The sequence below is a fragment of the Arachis ipaensis genome, chromosome B7 (assembly GCF_059453495.1).
Source record: "Arachis ipaensis isolate K30076 ecotype BB chromosome B7, ASM5945349v1, whole genome shotgun sequence".
In the NCBI taxonomy this organism is placed as follows: Eukaryota; Viridiplantae; Streptophyta; class Magnoliopsida; order Fabales; family Fabaceae; genus Arachis; species Arachis ipaensis.
The window spans coordinates 17509025-17529608 of NC_142442.1; the positions used below are offsets into that span (position 1 = coordinate 17509025).

Consider the following 20584-nt stretch of genomic DNA (forward strand, 5'->3'; position numbering starts at 1 on the left):
AAATTTATTAACAAAACATACATATACTAAATTTAGTTTATAACATTTGTATAATTTTTTTTTCTCATTCAATTTATCTACGTTTTCCTTATATTTATATATGCAGCTAACAATATATACCTTATAACCCGAGCAATAGACAAAAAAGAATATGTAGGACCATGACCAGTATCTTTATTGTATTTTTTGTCCTTGAGTCATTGAAAATATATATATATTAGAGAATTTTTTTTCAATATTTAAAGTATTCAATTGTATGGGCTAAATGATTATCTTTACTCTCTTTACAATACTAATTATTTTCTGTATAGAAATTTTAAAAACACAATTTCTACTTTGAAACTGTCAAATAGCTTAATAATAATTGAAAAAGTATAGGTAACCAACAACATTTTTGAACAATGTGTGAACAATGTGAATTAATAGAGTTAAAAGAATAAATTAATCTTAAATTTAATTAGTAGCATTAAATTAGGATGTAGTGTACAATTTTAAAAATCAAAGATGAGCGGTGGAGTGAGCGGAGAAGAGATTTTGAGGGTGAAACACGGCGAGGTAGCCGATAATGTCGGCGGAAGAGATAAGGAGGAGAGCGGGGGAGGGCTTGCATCAAGGAAAAAGGAGGATCATATTTCGGGAGGGGTTTCTAAGCCTTTGAAGGTTTCTTTCAGGGACAAAGTTGTGGGTTCCAAAATTGCTAAAACTTTTTCACTCGTTGAAATTTTGTCGGGAGATAACATTGCGGTAGTTTCTGGGAAGCAAGGAGATCTCTTGCCACCAAGTGTCACATTTACCCAAGAAACTAAGAATTGTTTGGCAGAACCTTATAAGGATACTATATTGATTAAGGTACTAGATAAACATTATAGCTACACTGCATTGTCTCATAAACTCCGAACGGTATGGCGGATTAAGGGAGATTTTGATTTATTGGACGTGGAATTTGACTACTTTCTTGTGAAGTTTGATGTGGCTGAGGAGCGAGAAAATGTTCTCTTAGGAGGTCCATGGATGATCGAGGGAAATTATGTGGCTGTGAAGCCCTGGGATCAAGAGTTTAGATCAAGTGAAAACTATTTTGGAGCAACTTTAGTGTGGATTAGAATTTTTGGATTATCAATTTGGTGCTACCAAGAAGATGCAATGCTCCGTATTGCGGCTGTAGTTGGCATTCCCGTCAAGGTTGATTTGGCAACAAAATTAGCTGAAAGAGGACGATATGCTCGAGCCTGTGTTCAGATAGATTTAGGATTGCCAGTGACTAAGAAGATTCTTGTTGAAGGTGTTAAACATGAGGTTGAATATGAAAGTCTTCACCTTATTTGTGGCTCATGTCTCAAGTTTGGTCATGATATGAAGGTGTGCAAGACTGACAGCAATGCGGGAGGAGGAACTAATGCCAAGGTGGTCAGCGATGTAGCAAAGCAGCCAAAAAGTTCAAATTCAAAAATCCAGTGCATGTGGAAAGGGCAAGTTTTAATTTTGGCAAGAATCTTGGAGATGAGACTGTAAATGTTGCTGTCCCAGATTTGGTGGAGAGTGATTTACATGCTGTTTATGTAGACCATGCACAACATGAAGATTTGGAAGGCTGGACTCAAGTGATTAGGAAAGAAAAGTATAAAATAGGTCAAAAACCTTCTCCTAGCACCGATCAGGTCCAACCAAAAGCAAAGAAGACTCCTAACAAGGCTACCAATACTTGGACAAGGCCTAATCACCAACGTACAACACATGCTACTGGATCCAAAGTAAAATTAAGCAGATGCATCAATATTGGAAAACTGGTTAGTGTGCCTTCTTCGGGGACCCGGCACAATATTCATCATCAGCAGCAACGTGAGACAAAAAATGGTACTGTGCAAAAGCGTCCTCGCCCAAACTCTTTGCAGAATTCACCAGTAGATAAGGATGGAGCATCGACGGCGGGTGTGGCGCAAGTTTCGACGGAGAAAATTGTGCTGCAACTTGAGAGTCCATTAAAGGCAGGATCGTCGAAGACAAGGACATCATGTTGAGTCTCGGGTTTGTTATTGGAGCTCCTTTTTTGCTGTTTTTTTATAGATAGTTTCAATATCATAGCCTGGAATGTGAGGGGTGTGTCTAAAAAGATGGCTCGTGTCCATTGCAAAAATTTGGTGAGAATATATAAACTATCTTTCTTCTTTCTCTTTGAAACTCATACCATGTTTAATAATTTGAAGAATTTTTGGGATAAGTTGGTTTTCATTGTGTTGGTATTGAGGAAGCAGTAGGACACAAGGGTGGCATTTGGTTTCTATCTTCTATTGCCAATGCTTCTTGTGTGGTTATTGACCAATGTATCACAGTGAAAGTGAGTGTGGGTAACTTAGTTTGGCTTTGTAGTGCAATGTATGGGAGTCCTCAATTCGAAAAAAGAAGTATGCTTTGGGATCATTTGCGTTCTATTAATTCAGGCCATAATGGACCGTGGATGGTCATTGGTGATTTTAATGAGATTGTGGCACTAGATGAAAGTACATGTGCTTATTTTTCTTCTCACAGAGCTAGTCTATTAGCTACTACTCTAGATGACTGTGAGCTCTTTGATCTTAAAGTGACTGGTAGGAGATATACTTGGTATAGAGCAGTTCAGGCTGGCAGGGACTTGGTTAAAAAGTTGGATAGAGCTCTAGTTAATGAGGCGTGGATGACAATATTTTCTGAGGGTTATTCTGAAATTCTTAGCAGGTTTCATTCTGATCATTGTCCTATTTTAGTTCGTTGTCATGGTGGCCCCAGAGTGAAAGGTTCTCGTCCTTTTAGGTTCCAAGCTGCATGGGCAACACATCCTTCTTATAAACATGTTATTAGTAAGGCTTGGAATCAAGAGTTTGGAGGCGTTACTGAAAGGCTTAAGATGGTTCAACAGGCTTCTTTGGACTTTAACTCAAAGATTTTCTGAAATATTTTTGTGCAAAAAAGTAAGCTGAAATATCAGATTGATTAGATTCAACGGCGTTTGGAGGTTACCGATGTGTTATCTCTGAGAATTAAAGAAGCTGAATTGAGGAAAGATTACAATAGGCTTTTATTGCAAGAGGAACTTTTTTGGTACCAGAAATCTAGAGAGCAGTGGGTCAAGTATGGGGATAAAAATACTAAATTCTTTCATCTTCAGACTTTGGTGCGTAGAAACCATAATAGAGTACATGGATTATATGTTAGAGATGGGTCTTGGTCTATTGATCCAGATATTCTTCAGGAAGAAGCCCTCTCTTTTTACAAGAATCTCTTTGGTACAACGGAAGAGGTTGATGTTGATTGTTTAGGGGATGTTCCGATGCCCACTCTAAGCACCGAGGCTTGTGCTAGGTTAATTGACCATGTCTCTTTTGCGGAAGTCAAGTCAGCAGTATTCAATATGAGCCCTTTTAAGGCTCTTGGTCCAGATGGCTTTCAAGCTTATTTTTTTAAAGAATATTGGGAGATAGTAGGCACTAAGATTTGGAATATTGTTCGGAGCATTTTTTTTTTGGGAGACTACTTAAATCCTAGCATCATAGAAACTATGATTGTGCTTATTCCTAAAATTGATAACTCTACCTTTATGAAGGATTTCAGGCCTATTAGCTTGTGTAATGTTGTTTATAAAATTATCACCAAAGTATTGACTAATCGACTTCGGCCTTTTCTTCCAGATATTGTTATCCTTTACAAGGAGGTTTTATTCCGGGTCATGGTGCTCCTGATAATATTATTGTGGCCCAAGAAATTCTGAATTTCATGAAGCACACAAAATCCAAGAAAGGTACTCTTGCTTTTAAAATTGATCTTGAAAAAGCTTATGATAGGGTGGATTGGAAGTTTTTTGAGAGTACTCTCATTGCTTTTAGTTTTTCTATCATCACTGTTAATTTGATTATGAATTGTGTCCGTGCATCATCTCTTTCTATTATGTGGAATGAGAATAGATTGGATAGTTTTGCTCCTAGAAGGGGCTTAGACAGGGCGATCCAATGTCTCCTTAGTTATTTGTGTTTTGTATGGAAAGACTTGCTTGCTATATATCTCATAAGGTGGTCGATGGTGTGTGAAAACCAGTTTTTTTCACTAGGGATGGCCCAAAATTTTTTCATTTGATGTTTGCAGATGATCTCTTACTTTTCTGTCAGGCTACAAAGAGTCAGGTCCAAATGGTCATGCATTCTCTTAACATTTTTTGCAAGGCATCTGGCATGAAAGTGAATCTTGAAAAGTCTAAAGCTTTTTGTTCTAAAAATGTGACTGCTTGTAGAAGAGATATTTTTACTAGTGTTTCTTCAATACGTTTTGCTTTGGACTTAGGAAGATATCTTGGAGTTAACCTTAATCATTCCCATACTAGTAGGGCTACTTTTCATTCAGTGATTGAAAAGGTGAGGGGAAGATTAGCTAACTGGAAAGGAAGGCTTCTAAATAAAGTAGGGAGACTTTGCCTGATCAATTCTATTGCAGTATCCATTCCTATCTATCATATGCAAGTATCTTTTTTTTCAAATTGGGTTTACGATAAATTATCTTCTATGATGAGACAGTTCCTTTGGAAGGATCAAGTTGATGGTAGAGGTCTTTCTCTTGTTAATTGGAGGACCGTGATCACTCCAAAGAAATTTGGTGGCCTGGGTGTTAGAGATCCTGGGTGTATTAATATATCTTTACTTGGTAAATTGGTTTGGCACCTTTTTCATTGTCAGGACAAGCCTTAGGTTGTTCTATTGAAGGTGAAGTATTTGAGAAATGAGGGAGTTTTAGATGGCCCTGTCCCTTGCAACGCTTCTCATATTTGGAAGAGTATCTCAAAGGCTTTTGGTGCTCTTAAGGATGCCTTCTCTTGGTGCATTGGGTCACTTGATCAATCTTTTTAGTTTTACAATTGGAGTATTGAGGGCCCAATTGCTCAAGATGTCCCTTTTGTACATATATCTGACTCTGATTTAACTATTAGAGACGTTTGAAAAGATGGTCAATGGAATCTCCATGATATTTTCTCTATCATTCCAGAAGATGTCAAACAACGTTTGAATGCTTATAATCCGAATTTGAATGCTGGAGAGAGTTCGGGTTGGTCGTGGGGTGTGGCATCTTCTAGACTTTACTCAGCTAGGAGTGGGTACAGTTGGCTAGCCAAAAGAAAATTTGACTGGAATGAGCATGATAATTGGTTGTGGGTATGGCGACTGCATATTCCTAAGAAGTACAAGTTCTTGATTTGGCTCAGTCTTCATAATGTTATTCCTACAGCAGAGTTTCATTTGGGTCGTGGCTTAGCTTTATCTAGCACCTGTCATCGGTGTCAGAATGGTTCTGAATTCATTCTTCATTGTCTTCGGGAGTGCCCTAGTGCCAAGGAGGTCTAAAACCTTTTAGGCCTGTATACAGATAACTCGGATTTACGTGATTGGCTTTACAGAGGTGCAAGGAGAGGAGATGTTTTTCTTTTCTTTTCGACCATCTGGTAGATTTGGAGAAGCAGGAATCATGACTTATTTAATATAGATGATTCTTGGAGTGCTAGTAAAGTGGTGAGTTTGATTCGTAGTTCAGTAAGGGAGTTTCACACTATTTTTGCTATGCATCAATCTTTGTCTCCTCCTTCGCTTTGTTTGCATTGGGTTCCACCTCCAGTTCATTCTGTTAAATTGAATTGTGATGCTAGTTGTTTTGCTCCTTTTGGCTATGCTGGTTTTGGTTGTATCATTCGCAATCCTGATGGATGTTGGCTGAAAGGTTGCACTGGAAAAGTCGACGTGTGCAGTGTTCTTTTTGCTGAATTGTATGCAATTTGGAGAGGTTTACTTCTTGCTTGTGAGAATGGATTTTGTGAGGTTATTTGTGAAACATAGTGTTTAGAAACTCTTTTCTTGGTAAACCAAAGAATGCTTGGTAAGGATATTTCGAAATGGGATTTGGCAAAGCATATACAGGAGGTTATGAATTGGAATTGGAGAGTCTCTATTCTTTTAATTCAGAGGAATGCAAATAGTGTTGCAAATTGTATGGCTAAAGCAGCTACTTCTGGCGCGGACATTCACTCGAATTGGAGCCAACCATGGAGTGGGTTTCAACATCTAATAAATTTAGATATGAACCTAGCCAATTAATTTGGTTTTGTCTCTTTTTTTCTTTTTTTTTTCTATTTAGTCACAAAAAAAATTAAGATGTAGTGTATTTTTATTTAATTAGTGATTATTCATATTGTTTAAGATGGTCATTGTTTACCTAACACTCCCCATAATAATTACTTCTACATAATTTATTGTTAAGGTAAATTAAATACAATTTTAATTGGTAGCAAAATATTCGTTTTCGGAAATGGTCAATGGTATAATTTTAGAAGAAATCTATTTAATTAGTTTAAACGTAATTTTCAAAAGTCAAGATGAATGTCTAAAACATGTTTAATAATAATAAGCTAAACACTATTGCAAATAAACAGTAATATCAGTCACATTTCCCTCAATGTCAATGATAATAAAAAGATTGTTCAGTCTGGACCATTTTCCCATTTACTTTCTCCTAGCTCCATAATGATGAGCCAAAAAGAAAATGACAGGTTTTTTCAAAGGAGCTTTCATATCTCTTAATCACTTAATTTACATTTCATCAATTTTCACGCTATCTTATTAATTTGTTACAGCCAAGTGCCAACTTCTCCTCACCAACTAACCAGTGCGTTTGGAGCAGCCAAAAAATATTGATTTATATTATTTTAATTAAGTTTAATACATTAGTCTTAGATTAGGACATGTATGTAATTAAAATAAAAAGTCATAATAAATTAAAATATTATTTTAGAATATTTCTAATACAGTGAAACCTTATTTATGAAACCATTTGCATAAAAAGAATAGTTTTTTTTCCCCTAAAGTCTTTCTTCATCAAGGAAAAAAGTATTTTCTTTAATTCAAAGTCAACTTGACAAAAAAAAGAGAATCAAATATGAACAGTGATTGTTATTTGTTAATAATCAATTATTAATTTGTTGTAAGTGATCTCTTAGTTGAGAAAGTATATAAAATCAATTGTTTAATAATTAAATCAAGCTAATTTTTTAATTAGTTTTTTTATATATAAGTGTAAAATTAATTAGGCGAAGTTTCTACTTAAGCCAAGTGTAAAATCCTATTTTTCATTCTTTGTTTGTAAAGGAAGTGCTATGCTCTACCAGGCAAGGAACCGTGTGCACAAGGGCTTCTTCGAGAGAGGGGGGCTGGGACCCCTAGGGCTGAAGCGGCGCGACCCTACCCCAGTGAAAAACGAATAGCGACCGCGGGTGCAGGAGCTCTATGTCGGCCAGCTCACGCTGCCAGGGACGAGCGCTGGGATAACGCGACTGGAGGAAACCAGGGAGAAGGAGGCCGAGAAGAGCAGGGAGGCATGAAGGCAGTGGCGGTGGTGGTATCCCAGTCAGAAGACGCCCATACCTTCCCCTGTGACGTGACAGTTTCGGCGCGGGCTGGTGGGGTTTTTAAGGCGTGGCCGGATACACGCACGATGGAGGAAGGAGGCGACAGATTAGCAGTCCTTGGAAGAGGGGCTGATGGGATTCCAAAAGTTGTGGATGCGGAAGACAAGGCTGAACACGGTGATGATGATGAACGAAATGGTGAAGATGATGAAGTGCTTGGAGAGACTGGGCCGGGTATAAAAGCTGTTGATGATAGAAACGTACCAGAACCTAATGACGATGTGGACGACGGTAGCTTGGAGGATGGAGCTCAAGCTATTGATGATGAAGCCAGTGACAATGATGGTTTAACATTGGAGGAGCAGCTGTTAGAAAATAAAAGACCATGGGACTTAGCAAGGGAATCAGGAGCAATGCTGTATAACGAAAAAGATGACATTATGGCGATCCTTCAGCAGCAGAACGAAGAAATTGCTCTGAAAAAAAAAAGATGGCGAAACAAAGGGCAAAATCGAGGCGGAGCAGACCCAAATCTCATAAAAAGGTGTGCAATAAATGATTTAAATAATTTTTATCTCTTGGAATATCAGGGAGTTGAGGAGGGATGGGAAGCTCAGGATGATAAAGAACCTGAGAAGAAGCTATAGACTAAACATGCTAGGCCTGGTAGAGACTAAGAGACAGTTAGTGACTAAATTTGATGTAAAAAATATTTGGGGGAATAGTGGTGCGGGTTGGGATTTTGTTGAATCTAATGGTGCATCTGGTGGGTTGTTATTAATATGGGATGATGAATTTTTTAAAATAAGAAATAGCCACAAAGGAGAGAGATGGTTGTGTGTTGAAGGGGAGATGTTGAAGTATAATTTTAATTGTGCTTTTATTCTGGTGTATGGTGCACATACTAGAGATGAGAAACTTGTTGTTTGGGAGGAGTTGAGCTACATAGCTGGCTTATGTCAGGTTCCCTGCTGCTTCATGGGAGACTTTAATAAGATTGTACAGGTGAAAAAAAGACGGGGCACAGCTACTTTACCCTTGTCAGCCGAAGACTTTAAGAATTGGATACATGACATGGGTGTGGTGGACTTATCGATTACTGACCGCAAGTTTACATGGTTCAGAGGTCGATCATGTAGCCGTATTGATAGGGTTCTGGTTAGCGTGGAATGGCTTGAAAAATTCCTGGAGACTCGGATGCGAGGTGGTCCTAGGAGTTTGTCTGACCATTGTCCTATTATAGTGGAAGAAAGGAGGCGGAACGATGGGCCAAGGCCGTTCAGAAGTCTTGATTCGTGGTTTATCCATGAAGGTTTCCTGAGAATGGTCAAGGAGGAATGGAGAGGCCTAGAAGAGGCACAGTTCACAGATAAATTGAAGGCTATGACACTTCCTCTGGGAAGATGGCATAAAAATAACTTTGGGGACATGGATAAGAAAATCATGAAGTTTGAGGAAGAGATCAAGAAGATTGATGACATGGTGGGTGATGGTGTTTATGATGGAACAATGGAGGCAAGAAGAAAGGCGCTTGTGACTTGCTGTGAAAAATGGTATGTAAGAAAGGAGCTACATTGGAAGCAGATGTCGCGATCTAGGCATGCGAAGGATATTGATAAAAATATGGGGTACTTTTACAATTTAGCCTATGCGAGAAGGAGAAACAACAGGATTGATGCGTTGCATTAATGGAAGATTGTAAGGAATCAAGCTCGGATTAAGATTGCGATTAGAGACTTCTACAAGAACTTGTATCATCAGGAAGAGACTCCTTTGGTGGGGTTCAAGGACGGGTTGGTGGAAATGATTGGTGAAGATGATGCTTTGGCTCTGGAAGTGCTGCCGAATCCTCAAGAGATTAAAGAAGCAGTCTGGGATTATGAATCTTGCAAGGCGCCAAGAAGTGATGGGTACAACATGAACTTCATAAAGAGGTGTTGGGCTGAAATTGGATCTGATTTTACGGCAGCAGTGATGGATTTTTTCCTTACGTCCAAGCTGCCAGTGGATGCGAATCTCACATGGGTGACATTGGCCCCTAAGTTCACTGGTGGAAAGGAAATCAAAGACCTGAGACCGATCAGTGTAGTAGGTTGTATGTATAAAGTCATTTCAAAAATACTACTTAGGAGGATGCAAGCAATCATGCCACGACTGGTAGGTGAGACACAGTGCGCTTTTGTCAAGGGACGGAAGATTCATGATGGGATCTTATCACTTGCGAAACTGTTCAATGGATAAAGGAGAGGAAGAAGGAAGCGGTAATACTAAAGTTAGACTTCCAGAAAGCATATGATAGAGTCAAGTGGAGTTTCGTAGACCTTGTATTACAGAAGATGGGCTTTGGACATAGATGGAGGAGTTAGGTTATGGAGTGTGTAGGTACGAGTTCCATGTCAGTGCTGATAAACGGATCGCCATCTAAGCCTTTTAAGATGGAAAGAGGTTTGCGACAGGGGGATCCGCTGTCGCCATTTCTTTTTGTACTTGTGGTTGACGTTCTACATAGGATATTTGGAGAGGTGGTTAGAAATGGTAGAATATCGCCGTTACTGGTGGGTAGAGACAATGTCGAGTTGTCATATATTCAATTTGTGGATGATACTGTTCTTTTCTGCCCCCTGAAGGAAGAGACCATAAAGAATTACAGGAGGATCCTTCGCTGCTTTGAGCTTATGTCGGGGCTGAGTATTAATTTTGATAAGTCTAGCTTGATTCCTATTAACAGTGATGCTCAGTGGGTACAACGTATGTGCAGGGTACTGGGTTGTAAGGAAGCATCTCTTCCGGTAAAATATTTGGGGATCCAATTAGGAGCGAATCCGAGGTTGGTGAAGACTTGGAAGCCCATTATAGAAAAAGTGGAGGAGAAGCTGAGCATCTGGAAAGCTAAGGTACTCAATAAGGCCGGTAAGCTGGTGCTTATTAGATCTGTTTTGAACAGTCTGCCTGTCTATTATTTCAATTTGTATAAAATGCCAAAGGCTGTTGCAGAGAAATTGATTTCCCTACAGAGACGGTTTCTATGGAGTAAGGAGGATGGTAGGCTTGGTATGGCCATGATCAGGTGGGAGGTGGTATAGGCTCCCAAGAAGCTAGGTGGATTAGGTGTCGGGGATGCCATGGTGCGCAACAAGCCCTTATTAAATAAGTGGTGGTAGCATTTTTCGAAGGAGGATTGTCCTTTATGGAAGAAGGTGGTGTGCTCTTGCAACAATCTGAATCCCAGTGTGATGCTGTCATCCCAAGTATTACCCACTCACCGTCGGGGGGGGGGCATGGAAGGATATCTGCCAAATAAAGTTTAAGAATCAACAAGGCAGAAGATGATAAATGGGTTGTCCATGGAGATTGGCAATGGGAGAGGAACTCGGTTCTGGGAAGATGGCTGGGTGCGTGGTGGGCCCCTGAAAGATAATTTTTCGAGACTCTTCTCAGTTTCAAACCAAAGAGAATCCGTCATAGGGGATTGTGGGTTCTGGGACGGGTTTGAGTGGAGGTGGAATTTCCAATGGAGGCGAGAGCTTTTCCAATGGAAGTTGGACCTAGTGCACCAGCTGCATGAAACATTAAGGCTGGTTAATCTTGTATATGACAGAGAGGATAGAGTGGTGTGGAAATTTGATAAACAGGGTGTATTTTCTACTAACTCTTTTGTGCAGGAATTGCAGGTGGAATTGCTTCCGGAGGATATAGCGAGTTTCAGCTTCACTAGTACAGTTTGGAAGGGTCTAGTGCCGCCAAGAGTTGAATTGTTTATCTGGTTTGTCCTGACTGAAAGGGTCAATACAAAGGAGAGACTGAGTCGATTGGGAGTGGTTAACCAAGAGGATGTGACCTGTGTGTTGTGTAATAAAGGTGTTGAATTTGGTCACCACTTGTTTCTTGTTTGTGAATTTTCTTGGCAGGTTTGGTGTGTCTGGCTATCTTTTGTTGGAAGGCAATGGTCATGCCCAGAGACGCTAAAGGAACATTTTCAGAATTGGACTGAGTTATCAACTAGTAAGCAGGAACGCAAAAGTTGGATGGTATCTTTCTGTGCTATTATCTAAAATATCTGGCTTGAAAGGAATAGGAGAATTTTCCAGAATAATGAAAAAGAGGTTAACGATATAATCCAACTGGCTTTCATGAACTTTAAGGAGTGGTTACGTGTGGATTCCTTCTGTTGTTGATGATAATGTCAAAGATGACAGGGATAACATAGTTTTGCTGTTTAGTTTATATCTTAGTCTGATGTCTTTCTTTTTGATTTATTCTTTTTGCTCTACTTGTTGTGTTGAGCTCTTTCATTCAAAATTTTTTTTATTATCGTCACATTCCATCTATCTAACGAAATAAATCTCAACAAAAAAAATATTGTCAGATTTTCGATCCGACGCTAACTAATTCGATGGTAATAATGAATTAGATTGACGAAACTATCAAATAATTATTTTTATCCGACGATAACATTCGTATTGAATAAAATTTTTGAGCCGTTTTAAAATTTGCCTGTCACTAAACTTGAGGGTAATCAATGAGCGTCATTATATTTAAAAAATAAAATAAAAATTTACCATCAAAATTTTCCGCTAAATCCAACTATAATAAACAGAAATTTTTTTTTGTTTTTTCTAAAGTTGCATATACTCAATATCCTTATAATGTGATAACCTACTTTCAGAATAAATATTTTGGCAATTAATATTTATATAAAAAAATTAAATTGTTATAACCATGAATTACATGTCTTAATTATAAATAAAAATTATATATTAAAATTTAACAATTTAATTACAAAAATACAAAATTAATTACTCTAAACTAATAACTTAATTAGTCTATATCACAATTTGACAACAAAATTTAGAAATACTATAACCATGAATAATTATATGTCTTAATTATAAATAAAATTTACATATTAAAATTTAATAACTTAATTACATAAACAAAAAACTAATTACTCTAAACTAATAAACTTAATTAATATATATCACAATTTGACAATAAAACATTTAAAACTAAAAAAATAAAGAGGGGGAAAAGTCAAGGAGAAACGTGGTGGCAGAACCTCCTGCATGGTAGTGTTCTACATGTCGTCGTCTTAAAGCTCCCAGCGGCGGTGCCCCTGCCAACTACGTACGCCATCATCATCTCTTGACTTCGTCAACAAGCTCCATGATGAACATCAGTTTGGACAGATCTCTAGAGCCATTGTTGTTCTTGACTTCTAAATCTGAAGTTGTCAAAATAGAACTTACTTTATTTAATATTAGTAATTATTATTATAATTAATAAATATTAAATAAAATAAATTTTGATTATATTTTGTTAATTTGTTTATTATTAAATATTTTTATATTGTTATTATCTAAATTTAAAATTGTTACATGTTAATCAAATTGAGTTGATTTAGTAGTTAGTTTACTAGTTTGTTTATATAAATGTCGAAAATTTGAATTCTATTTTCACAATAAATTAGTCATTACCCTATTAAAAAATATTGTAAAAAAAAAAAAAAAGTTGTCGCATGCTCTTATTCACTTGTTGTTGCCTCACCTCTTCGATTTGCTAGTGTTCTTTTTTAGCATTTTTCCCTTTTTTGTCATCTTAACATGTTTTTTCTTGTTTGTTCTGATTAATACAAAATTTTTTTTTACTTTTATCTAAAAAATTTTATTTTTTTAAAAAGTTTCTCTGTTGAGTATACAAATTTTAGTATTGGTTTTAAGAAATTTTTATTTTTTAAAAAAATCAATAACTTTTTAAAGACTTAATTACAAAAATATTTTTTATTTTTTATATCCAAATTAAAATTTAATTTGATGCAACCAATCTCTTAATTAAAAAATTAAGAGTTTTAAATCTTGTGAAAAAACTAATAAAATTAAAATAAAGAGTTAATCACCGTTAAATTTATAATTTTTATTAAATGTGATCTTTATTATTTTAATTTTATCACTTTAATGACTCTCTAATTTGCCAACAAACAATAATTTAAATAACATAATTTTTTCATTTTTACCTAAAAGTCTTGATTCCCTGGTTCGGAAGATTTAATGCAAAGATTAAAAGAGGACATGTAACTAACCACACCTACTATATTTAATTAATTTATACCTTATTTTTCGGTATTCGATTTAATTAACCTATACCTTATTTTCGATATAAATAGCCATATATATGAGTTCTCATTTGCCATTCCTATATCACTTTCCCTTCCCTCCCTCTGCCTCTTTAGTATCGTATCCACCACCCTCTCTCACTTCATAATAACTCACACATCATATATCTATATATATATGCCCATACATATCATTTAATTTCAGATTCAGAACATATAGAAGCACTTTTTTCTGTTCATATTATAATAATGAACGACCTTCCAAAATACGAAGCCAATAGCAGTGCTCTGAGCCCCATAAATTTCTTGAAGAGAGCATCAGCATGCTATGCCAACCAAACCTCAGTCATTTATGAAGGAACTCACTTCACGTGGCAACAAACCTACGAACGTTGTCGCCGTCTTGCTTCTTCTCTCCGTGCCTTCAATATTGCCAAGAATGATGTTGTAAGCACTAAAATCTCAATTAATTCATTTCTCATCATAATTATTTAATTTGTTAGTTTTAATCTCTGCAGCGGTTTGTTATCTTTTACAACTTGATTATAATTAACTTAGTATTTAAGCTCAAAATGTTTGTATAAGATAGTGTTTGATAGCTGAAATTAAATATCACGAAAGAAAAAAGATATAGCTGAGAATCTGAGATTAATACAGTGTAATGCTTCATAGAGTGTGGTTTAGATTCAAACACTGTTATCTTTTAACTTTTACCAACTATTAAAAATATATATATTTGGCATTAGAAATTTGAATACAAAATAGTATATTTCAAGATATGTCTTTTTTTTTTTATCTTCTTAAATCTTAATAATTAACCAATTCAGCATAAAGCTAACGTATGTGACCAATAGTCATACATCTAAGGTACGTCATTAGTTGCGAGGGGAAAGAATAATTCTTTAAAAGAGAAGGAAGAGAAAGTGCAGGAAGGAACCCTTGAAATTTTTAAACTTTTTTTCCCCGCAAATTTAAATTAAAATAAATATAGAAAAGAAGAATTTAGAAGGCTTGATACATATTTTTATAATTCAAAAAGTTTATACGTATACCAAAATAATTAGAGATATAATTATTTATATAATTTTTTAGTTTAATTTTTTAAGAAAAATAATTTCATGACATGGTATTATTCTTTTTGTAAACTTATATTTTTAAGAGAAATCATTTTATGACAAATAGCAATATGATAATTTATTAGAGATAAAATAATAAATTTAATTAAAATTAAATAAAATTTTTTCAATGTGGAGAAACTTGAAAATAAAGAGTTTTGGCAATTTTGAAAAACTAACTAAAACCTCAAAAACCCTCATTTTCCAAATAATAAAATTTGTGAATGGGATTTAACTTTCTAAAATATTTTCTCCCTTCTAAAATCCTCAAGACTAAACTTTTAACAACACTAAAATTTTTTCGTATTATTGCAATAGCCTAACATATATAAACGTGGAATATGGACCCCGTATATTTCACATATATATAAAAGTTGATACTAAGCAATATTTTTAATTTCTTTTGGTCAGTTTTCAATTATTTTATTTAACATTTCCAATTTCTTTATTAAAAATAAAAAGATCAATCAAAAGTATAGTGTCCAAATATAAGTGTATATTGGGACGAAACAATATTTTTCTTGTTTTGATAGAGCTAAATACATTTTGAAAAAAAAAATAGAAAGAAAAAAGGTGATATTTGTTAAAGTCAGTTAAAAAAAAAAAGAGACTCTCTTTCCTTGCGAGATGATAAAATGACACTTCCTTCCCCTCTATTTTATAAATGTACATTCGTCTCTCTTCTAATTTTTAAAAAACCTCATCTTTAATCCATTTTAAACGTTTTATGTTAACTTTATCTATTTTTTAAGAAAAAATAAATTATTTTTTAAAAAAATATCCATTAGCAAAAATTTTATTTTTTATTATTAAATTTTGCTTACTAAAATATCCTTTAAAAAATTATTTTTTTTATTGATTAAGTTGTATTTTTTAAAAAATTTAATAATTATATTATTTTTTTTCTAAAATATCCTTCAATAATTTTTTAATTATTAAATTATAATTTTACTAAAATTTTCATTAATAATTTTTTTATATTTTACCATTAATTATTCGATATTTATATATATTATTTTAACATTAAATAAAAAATTTTAGTAAGATTATTTTTCAATATCAATATATATTAATTGTTATATATATTAACAGTAGTAAGATTTTTTATTTAATGTTAAAATAATATATATTGATATCAAAAAATTAATAGTAAAATATAGAAATAATTGTTAACAAAAATTTTGGTAAAATCACAATTTAATAATTAAAAAATTATTGAAGGGTAGGTATCTTAGAAAAAAATAATTTAATTATTAATTTTTTAAAAAATATTTTAATAAAAATACAATTTAATCAATAAAAAAATAATTTATTAAAGGATATTTTGGTAAGAAAAATTTAATGATAAAAAATAAAATTTTTGTTAATGGGTATTTTTTCAAAAAATAATTTATTTTTTCTTAAAAAATAGATAAAGTTAATATTAGTTAACACAAAAAATTTAAAATGTATTAAAGAGAAGATTTTTTAAAAGTTAGAAGAAAGGAGAATGTACATTTATAAAATAGAAGAGAGGAGAATGTCAATTTAGCATCTCATAAGGGAGAGGAGTGGAATTTTCTTAAAAAAAAAAGTTTAAAAAACAATGAGTTTTACTTTTTCCTAACCTTCATTTCACACAGAGATGACATTAAGTCATTTATGGTATGTGTATATCTTAATTATTTGTATATTACAACATGAGATTATATATGTCAATTTTTTCCATTAATCGTCAGATGAGATGTAACCTATTCTAATAAATGAAATTTAATCACCACCGAATAGCTAACCATGATATTCTATGCTTAACAAGAGTATAAATAATTTTTTTAAGAGTTTAGTTAACAAGTAGTGTTCTAAAAATACTTAATAAGGTACTAAGTATAGAAATATTTTGCTAAAAGACTAAAGGTTATAAAATTTGAAAAATAAAAATAATTAAAACATGTTATCATTTCCGCAACCCAAAAAAAAAAAAAATCCAACTGTCTCACCAAATATTTTTTCTAAATCACGCCCCTACATTTTTTTCCAAGAGGCACACATCCATATATGACAAAGCGCTTTTTAGTTTTTACTACTCAAATAAAGTGTGGTAGTGGCGAAGGGATTTTTTTTTTTCTTATGCACTTTGAAACGTTTTATATAATCATATTCGTTTTTTTATATCCGCTTTTTAATGTCATTATACTATTATTAATGTAAAAGAGTAATTATTTTAGTTGATTAAATGTTAAATAATGGGATGCACCTATAAAATTTTTACGCATTCAAATTAAATGTGAGAAAAAGGAAAAAAGGTTAAAGTTTGGTAATAATTGAAGTTGAACAATTTGGTTTTTCAGGTGTCAGTGGTGGCCCCTAACATTCCGGCAATGTATGAGATGCATTTTGCTGTGCCAATGGCAGGTGGTGTACTCAACACCATTAACACTCGTCTTGATGCTCATCACATAGCCACAATTCTCAATCATTCCGAAGCCAAATTCTTCTTTGTGGACTATGAATATGTCTCCAAGGCAAAAGAAGCACTTCAATTACTCAACAATTATGCCCCCAAATATTTTCCACTGGTCATTCTCATACAAGACACAAATTTAGAAAGTAACTCACCCACCAAAATTACCAAATTTGGTGATGATCATTATGAATATGAACAATTGATCCGAAAGGGTGACCCAAATTATGTCCCAATTGAAATCAAAGATGAATGGGATCCAATTGCATTGAATTATACATCAGGGACTACCTCGTCACCCAAAGGAGTTGTCTACACTCATAGGGGAACATTTCTTAGTACCTTAAGCAACATATTAACATGGGGTATGGGAACACAACCGGTTCTCCTATGGACACTGCCCATGTTCCATGGTAATGGGTGGGCCTTCACCTGGGCTGTGGCGGCGCGTGGCGGCACCAATGTGTGCCTACGTTACACTACAGCCGGCAACATTTTTAGAAACATTTCGGATCATCACGTGACACACATGTGTTGCGCCCCTATAGTCTTTAGCATTATCTTGGAATCCAAGGAAAGCGAGCGCCAGCAGATTAAATCCCCGGTGCAAATCTTGGCCGCAGGATCGCCTCCGCCGGCGACTCTGCTCCATCAGATTGAGTTAATTGGGTTCCACGTCACACATTGCTACGGGTTGACTGAGTCAACAGCGGCCGCGCTTTCGTGTGAATGGAACCACGAGTGGAACAAACTACCAAGAGAGGAACAAGCAAGGTTGAAATCGTTTCAAGGGATTGGATCACTGATGCTTGAGGATGTGGATGTGAAGGATTTGGAAACAATGGAGAGTGTGAAAAGGGATGGGAAAACAATGGGGGAGATTGTGTTAAGGAGTAGTGGACTAATGAAAGGTTACCTGAAGGACAAGCAATCAACTTTTCAGGCATTTAAAAACGGTTGGTTCCACACTGGAGACGTAGGGGTTGTGCATCCTAACGGTTACATACAAATCAAGGATAGGTGCAAAGATATAATCATTTCTGGAGGAGAAAACATAAGCAGTATTGAGGTGGAATCTGTTCTGTATAGGCATCCCAAGATATCGGAAGCCGCGGTGGTCGGAATGCCACACCCAAGATGGGGGGAGAGCCCTTGTGCATTTGTGGCATTGAAGAAGGTCACAGATTGTGGTGGAGTGAGTGAGGATGAGATTATTGCATATTGTAGGGAGAATTTGCCTCACTACATGGTTCCAAAGATGGTCAAGTTTGTGGAGGAGCTTCCAAAGACTTCAACCGGTAAGGTTCAGAAGTTTGAGTTGAGGGAAATCGCTAAGGCATTCGTGGAATCAGAGAACAACACCAATTACAAGAATAATGTTTTACAAGCTGTGTCTCGCCTTTAATTTGAGGAATAAATGTATTATTTTGTGTATTGGGTAGATTCATGATATTTTCATGTTACAATTAAATTAAGTCAATTACTTTCAATAATAAAGTTAGTACGAGTCGGGTCAGTGTATGATATAAAATTATTACATTGGAGGAGTATGCAGCATCACTATCAGCTTTCTAATGTTGACAACCTTAGCTTATAAAAAAGTTAGCACATTCATTCCTTTCTTTTCTGTCAGTATCTTTCCAATAATTCAGCGTTTCTGTTTTCACCAATTTTAGTTCTTTAGACCAATTTAAAAAACACTATTTCATCATATGAATTAAATTTTAACCCTGCTGGCTGCTACTGCTTTTCAAGATTATTATCTGTAATAAAATCAGCATCATATTGTATCTGGGGCACTATAGTGAAGAATGAAGTCATCATATATTACCTGCTAAAGCTCAATCTTTTTGCTTGACGTGACATATAGAATGTAAGGTGGAGTATTTTTTGTTAGTAATAGTAAAAGTAAATCTTTAAAAAAAATTATAATTAACCTATAAATTCTTTAAAAAAATATTGAATACATTTTTAAAATAGTTTAATGATAACATTTTATAGGTCTGTAAAAAAATAAATAATTACGTTACATGACTAAGCTATTTTAATAACTAAATGCAATTAAGTTGGTCTAATAATAATTTATTAACACAATAAAAAGTTAAAAACTAGTTAAAGAAAAAAGAAGACGTATAAAAAAATTTTGGTTGAATTTAATTACAAAAATAATTTATTTATCTAATATTTTTCAAAAAGAAAAAAATGATTGCTGCAATTCTAATTTGGCATATGAAATTTTTGTTGTAACTCTTGATGTTAGGTGAGTTCTATGATGTAGAAAGAAGATTCTTTCTGTACCTATATGTGTTTGTTGTCAAGATTATTATAAGACAAGTGTCGAGAGAGAATATCATTAAAGACATTTTCTGTCATTTAAAGTGCAAATTATGTTAAGGCCTACAACACAGGTGATGATTAGATATTTTGACTAATTAATTTTTTCATTATAACTAATTTATAGAGATGATACTGGATTGATTGAAATTTTTTTGTAATGGCCCAATAGCTCATTTACAAATTAAACCTTTATTGTACATCAAAACTAAAATAATAACCTTTTCACATTTCATATTTCAAATCATTCTTCAATAATAATAATAATAATAATAATAATAATAATAATAATAATAAGCATAAAAAAAAGAACGATAAGTTATTTATTAAAATGAATATTGTTACTTTTATATATTAACCAATTAATAAAGATCAACTAGACTATTATCGATATTTATTATTAGATACATTATGATATTATTTATTTATATAATTATTTAGCTCATTTTTCTTGCCACTTTTATTACAATTTTTTTTATTTTTGTATTTTTATATTTTTAATTTTAATTCATTTATAAAATTATAAAATAATAAGTATTTTAACAAAAACTGATGTTTTTAAATATAAACTTTATAAAAAGTTCTAATAAATTATTATTTACTTCATATTCCTAATATTTGAATAAAAATTAACATATTAAAATTGGAATATAAACCTTTAAAATTTTATTTTATTTTATTTATTTTAAATTCATGAATAAAATAATTTAGTATTTAGAGTTTAGTGTTATTTAGTTTAGGATTTGATGAAGAATGTTTTAGGGTTTAAGGTTTAAAATTAGATTGATTAGAGTTAGGATCGGATGGTTTAGGATTTATGATTAAGAAATTAAGATTTGTGATTTTTTATTTAAAGTTTAGAGTTGGATGGTTTAAGATTTTGATTTTGATTTTTTGTGATTTTGATGAAATTTTATTTTTCATCATAATATATGTTTTACATGATGATATTAATTTAGTTATTAATTCATTTAATAAATATTAATGAAGTAATTTGTTAACGGAATTTTTCATAATTTTTTTGGTTAATTGTTAATTTACATACATAAATTCAATTATGATATAATTAGTTATGCTAATGTAATTTACGAATTTATGTGTAGATTAGTTGTGAATGTGAAAAAAAATATTTAATTAATTATTATTTAATTTGTTATTATTTAGTTTTCTAGTAA

The 20584-nt window shown here is 33.7% G+C and overlaps 1 protein-coding gene across 1 annotated transcript; it reads left to right on the forward strand.

Moving 5' to 3' along the window:
- Positions 1-13593: 13593 nt before the first annotated feature.
- LOC107609805 (trans-cinnamate:CoA ligase, peroxisomal) lies at positions 13594-18694 on the forward strand. The gene is made up of 2 exons (XM_016311837.3): positions 13594-13967; positions 16963-18694. Exons 1-2 carry the CDS (start codon positions 13770-13772, stop codon positions 18478-18480), a joined length of 1716 nt encoding a protein of 571 aa, XP_016167323.1. The 5' UTR covers positions 13594-13769; the 3' UTR covers positions 18481-18694.
- The last annotated feature ends 1890 nt before the right edge of the window (positions 18695-20584 follow it).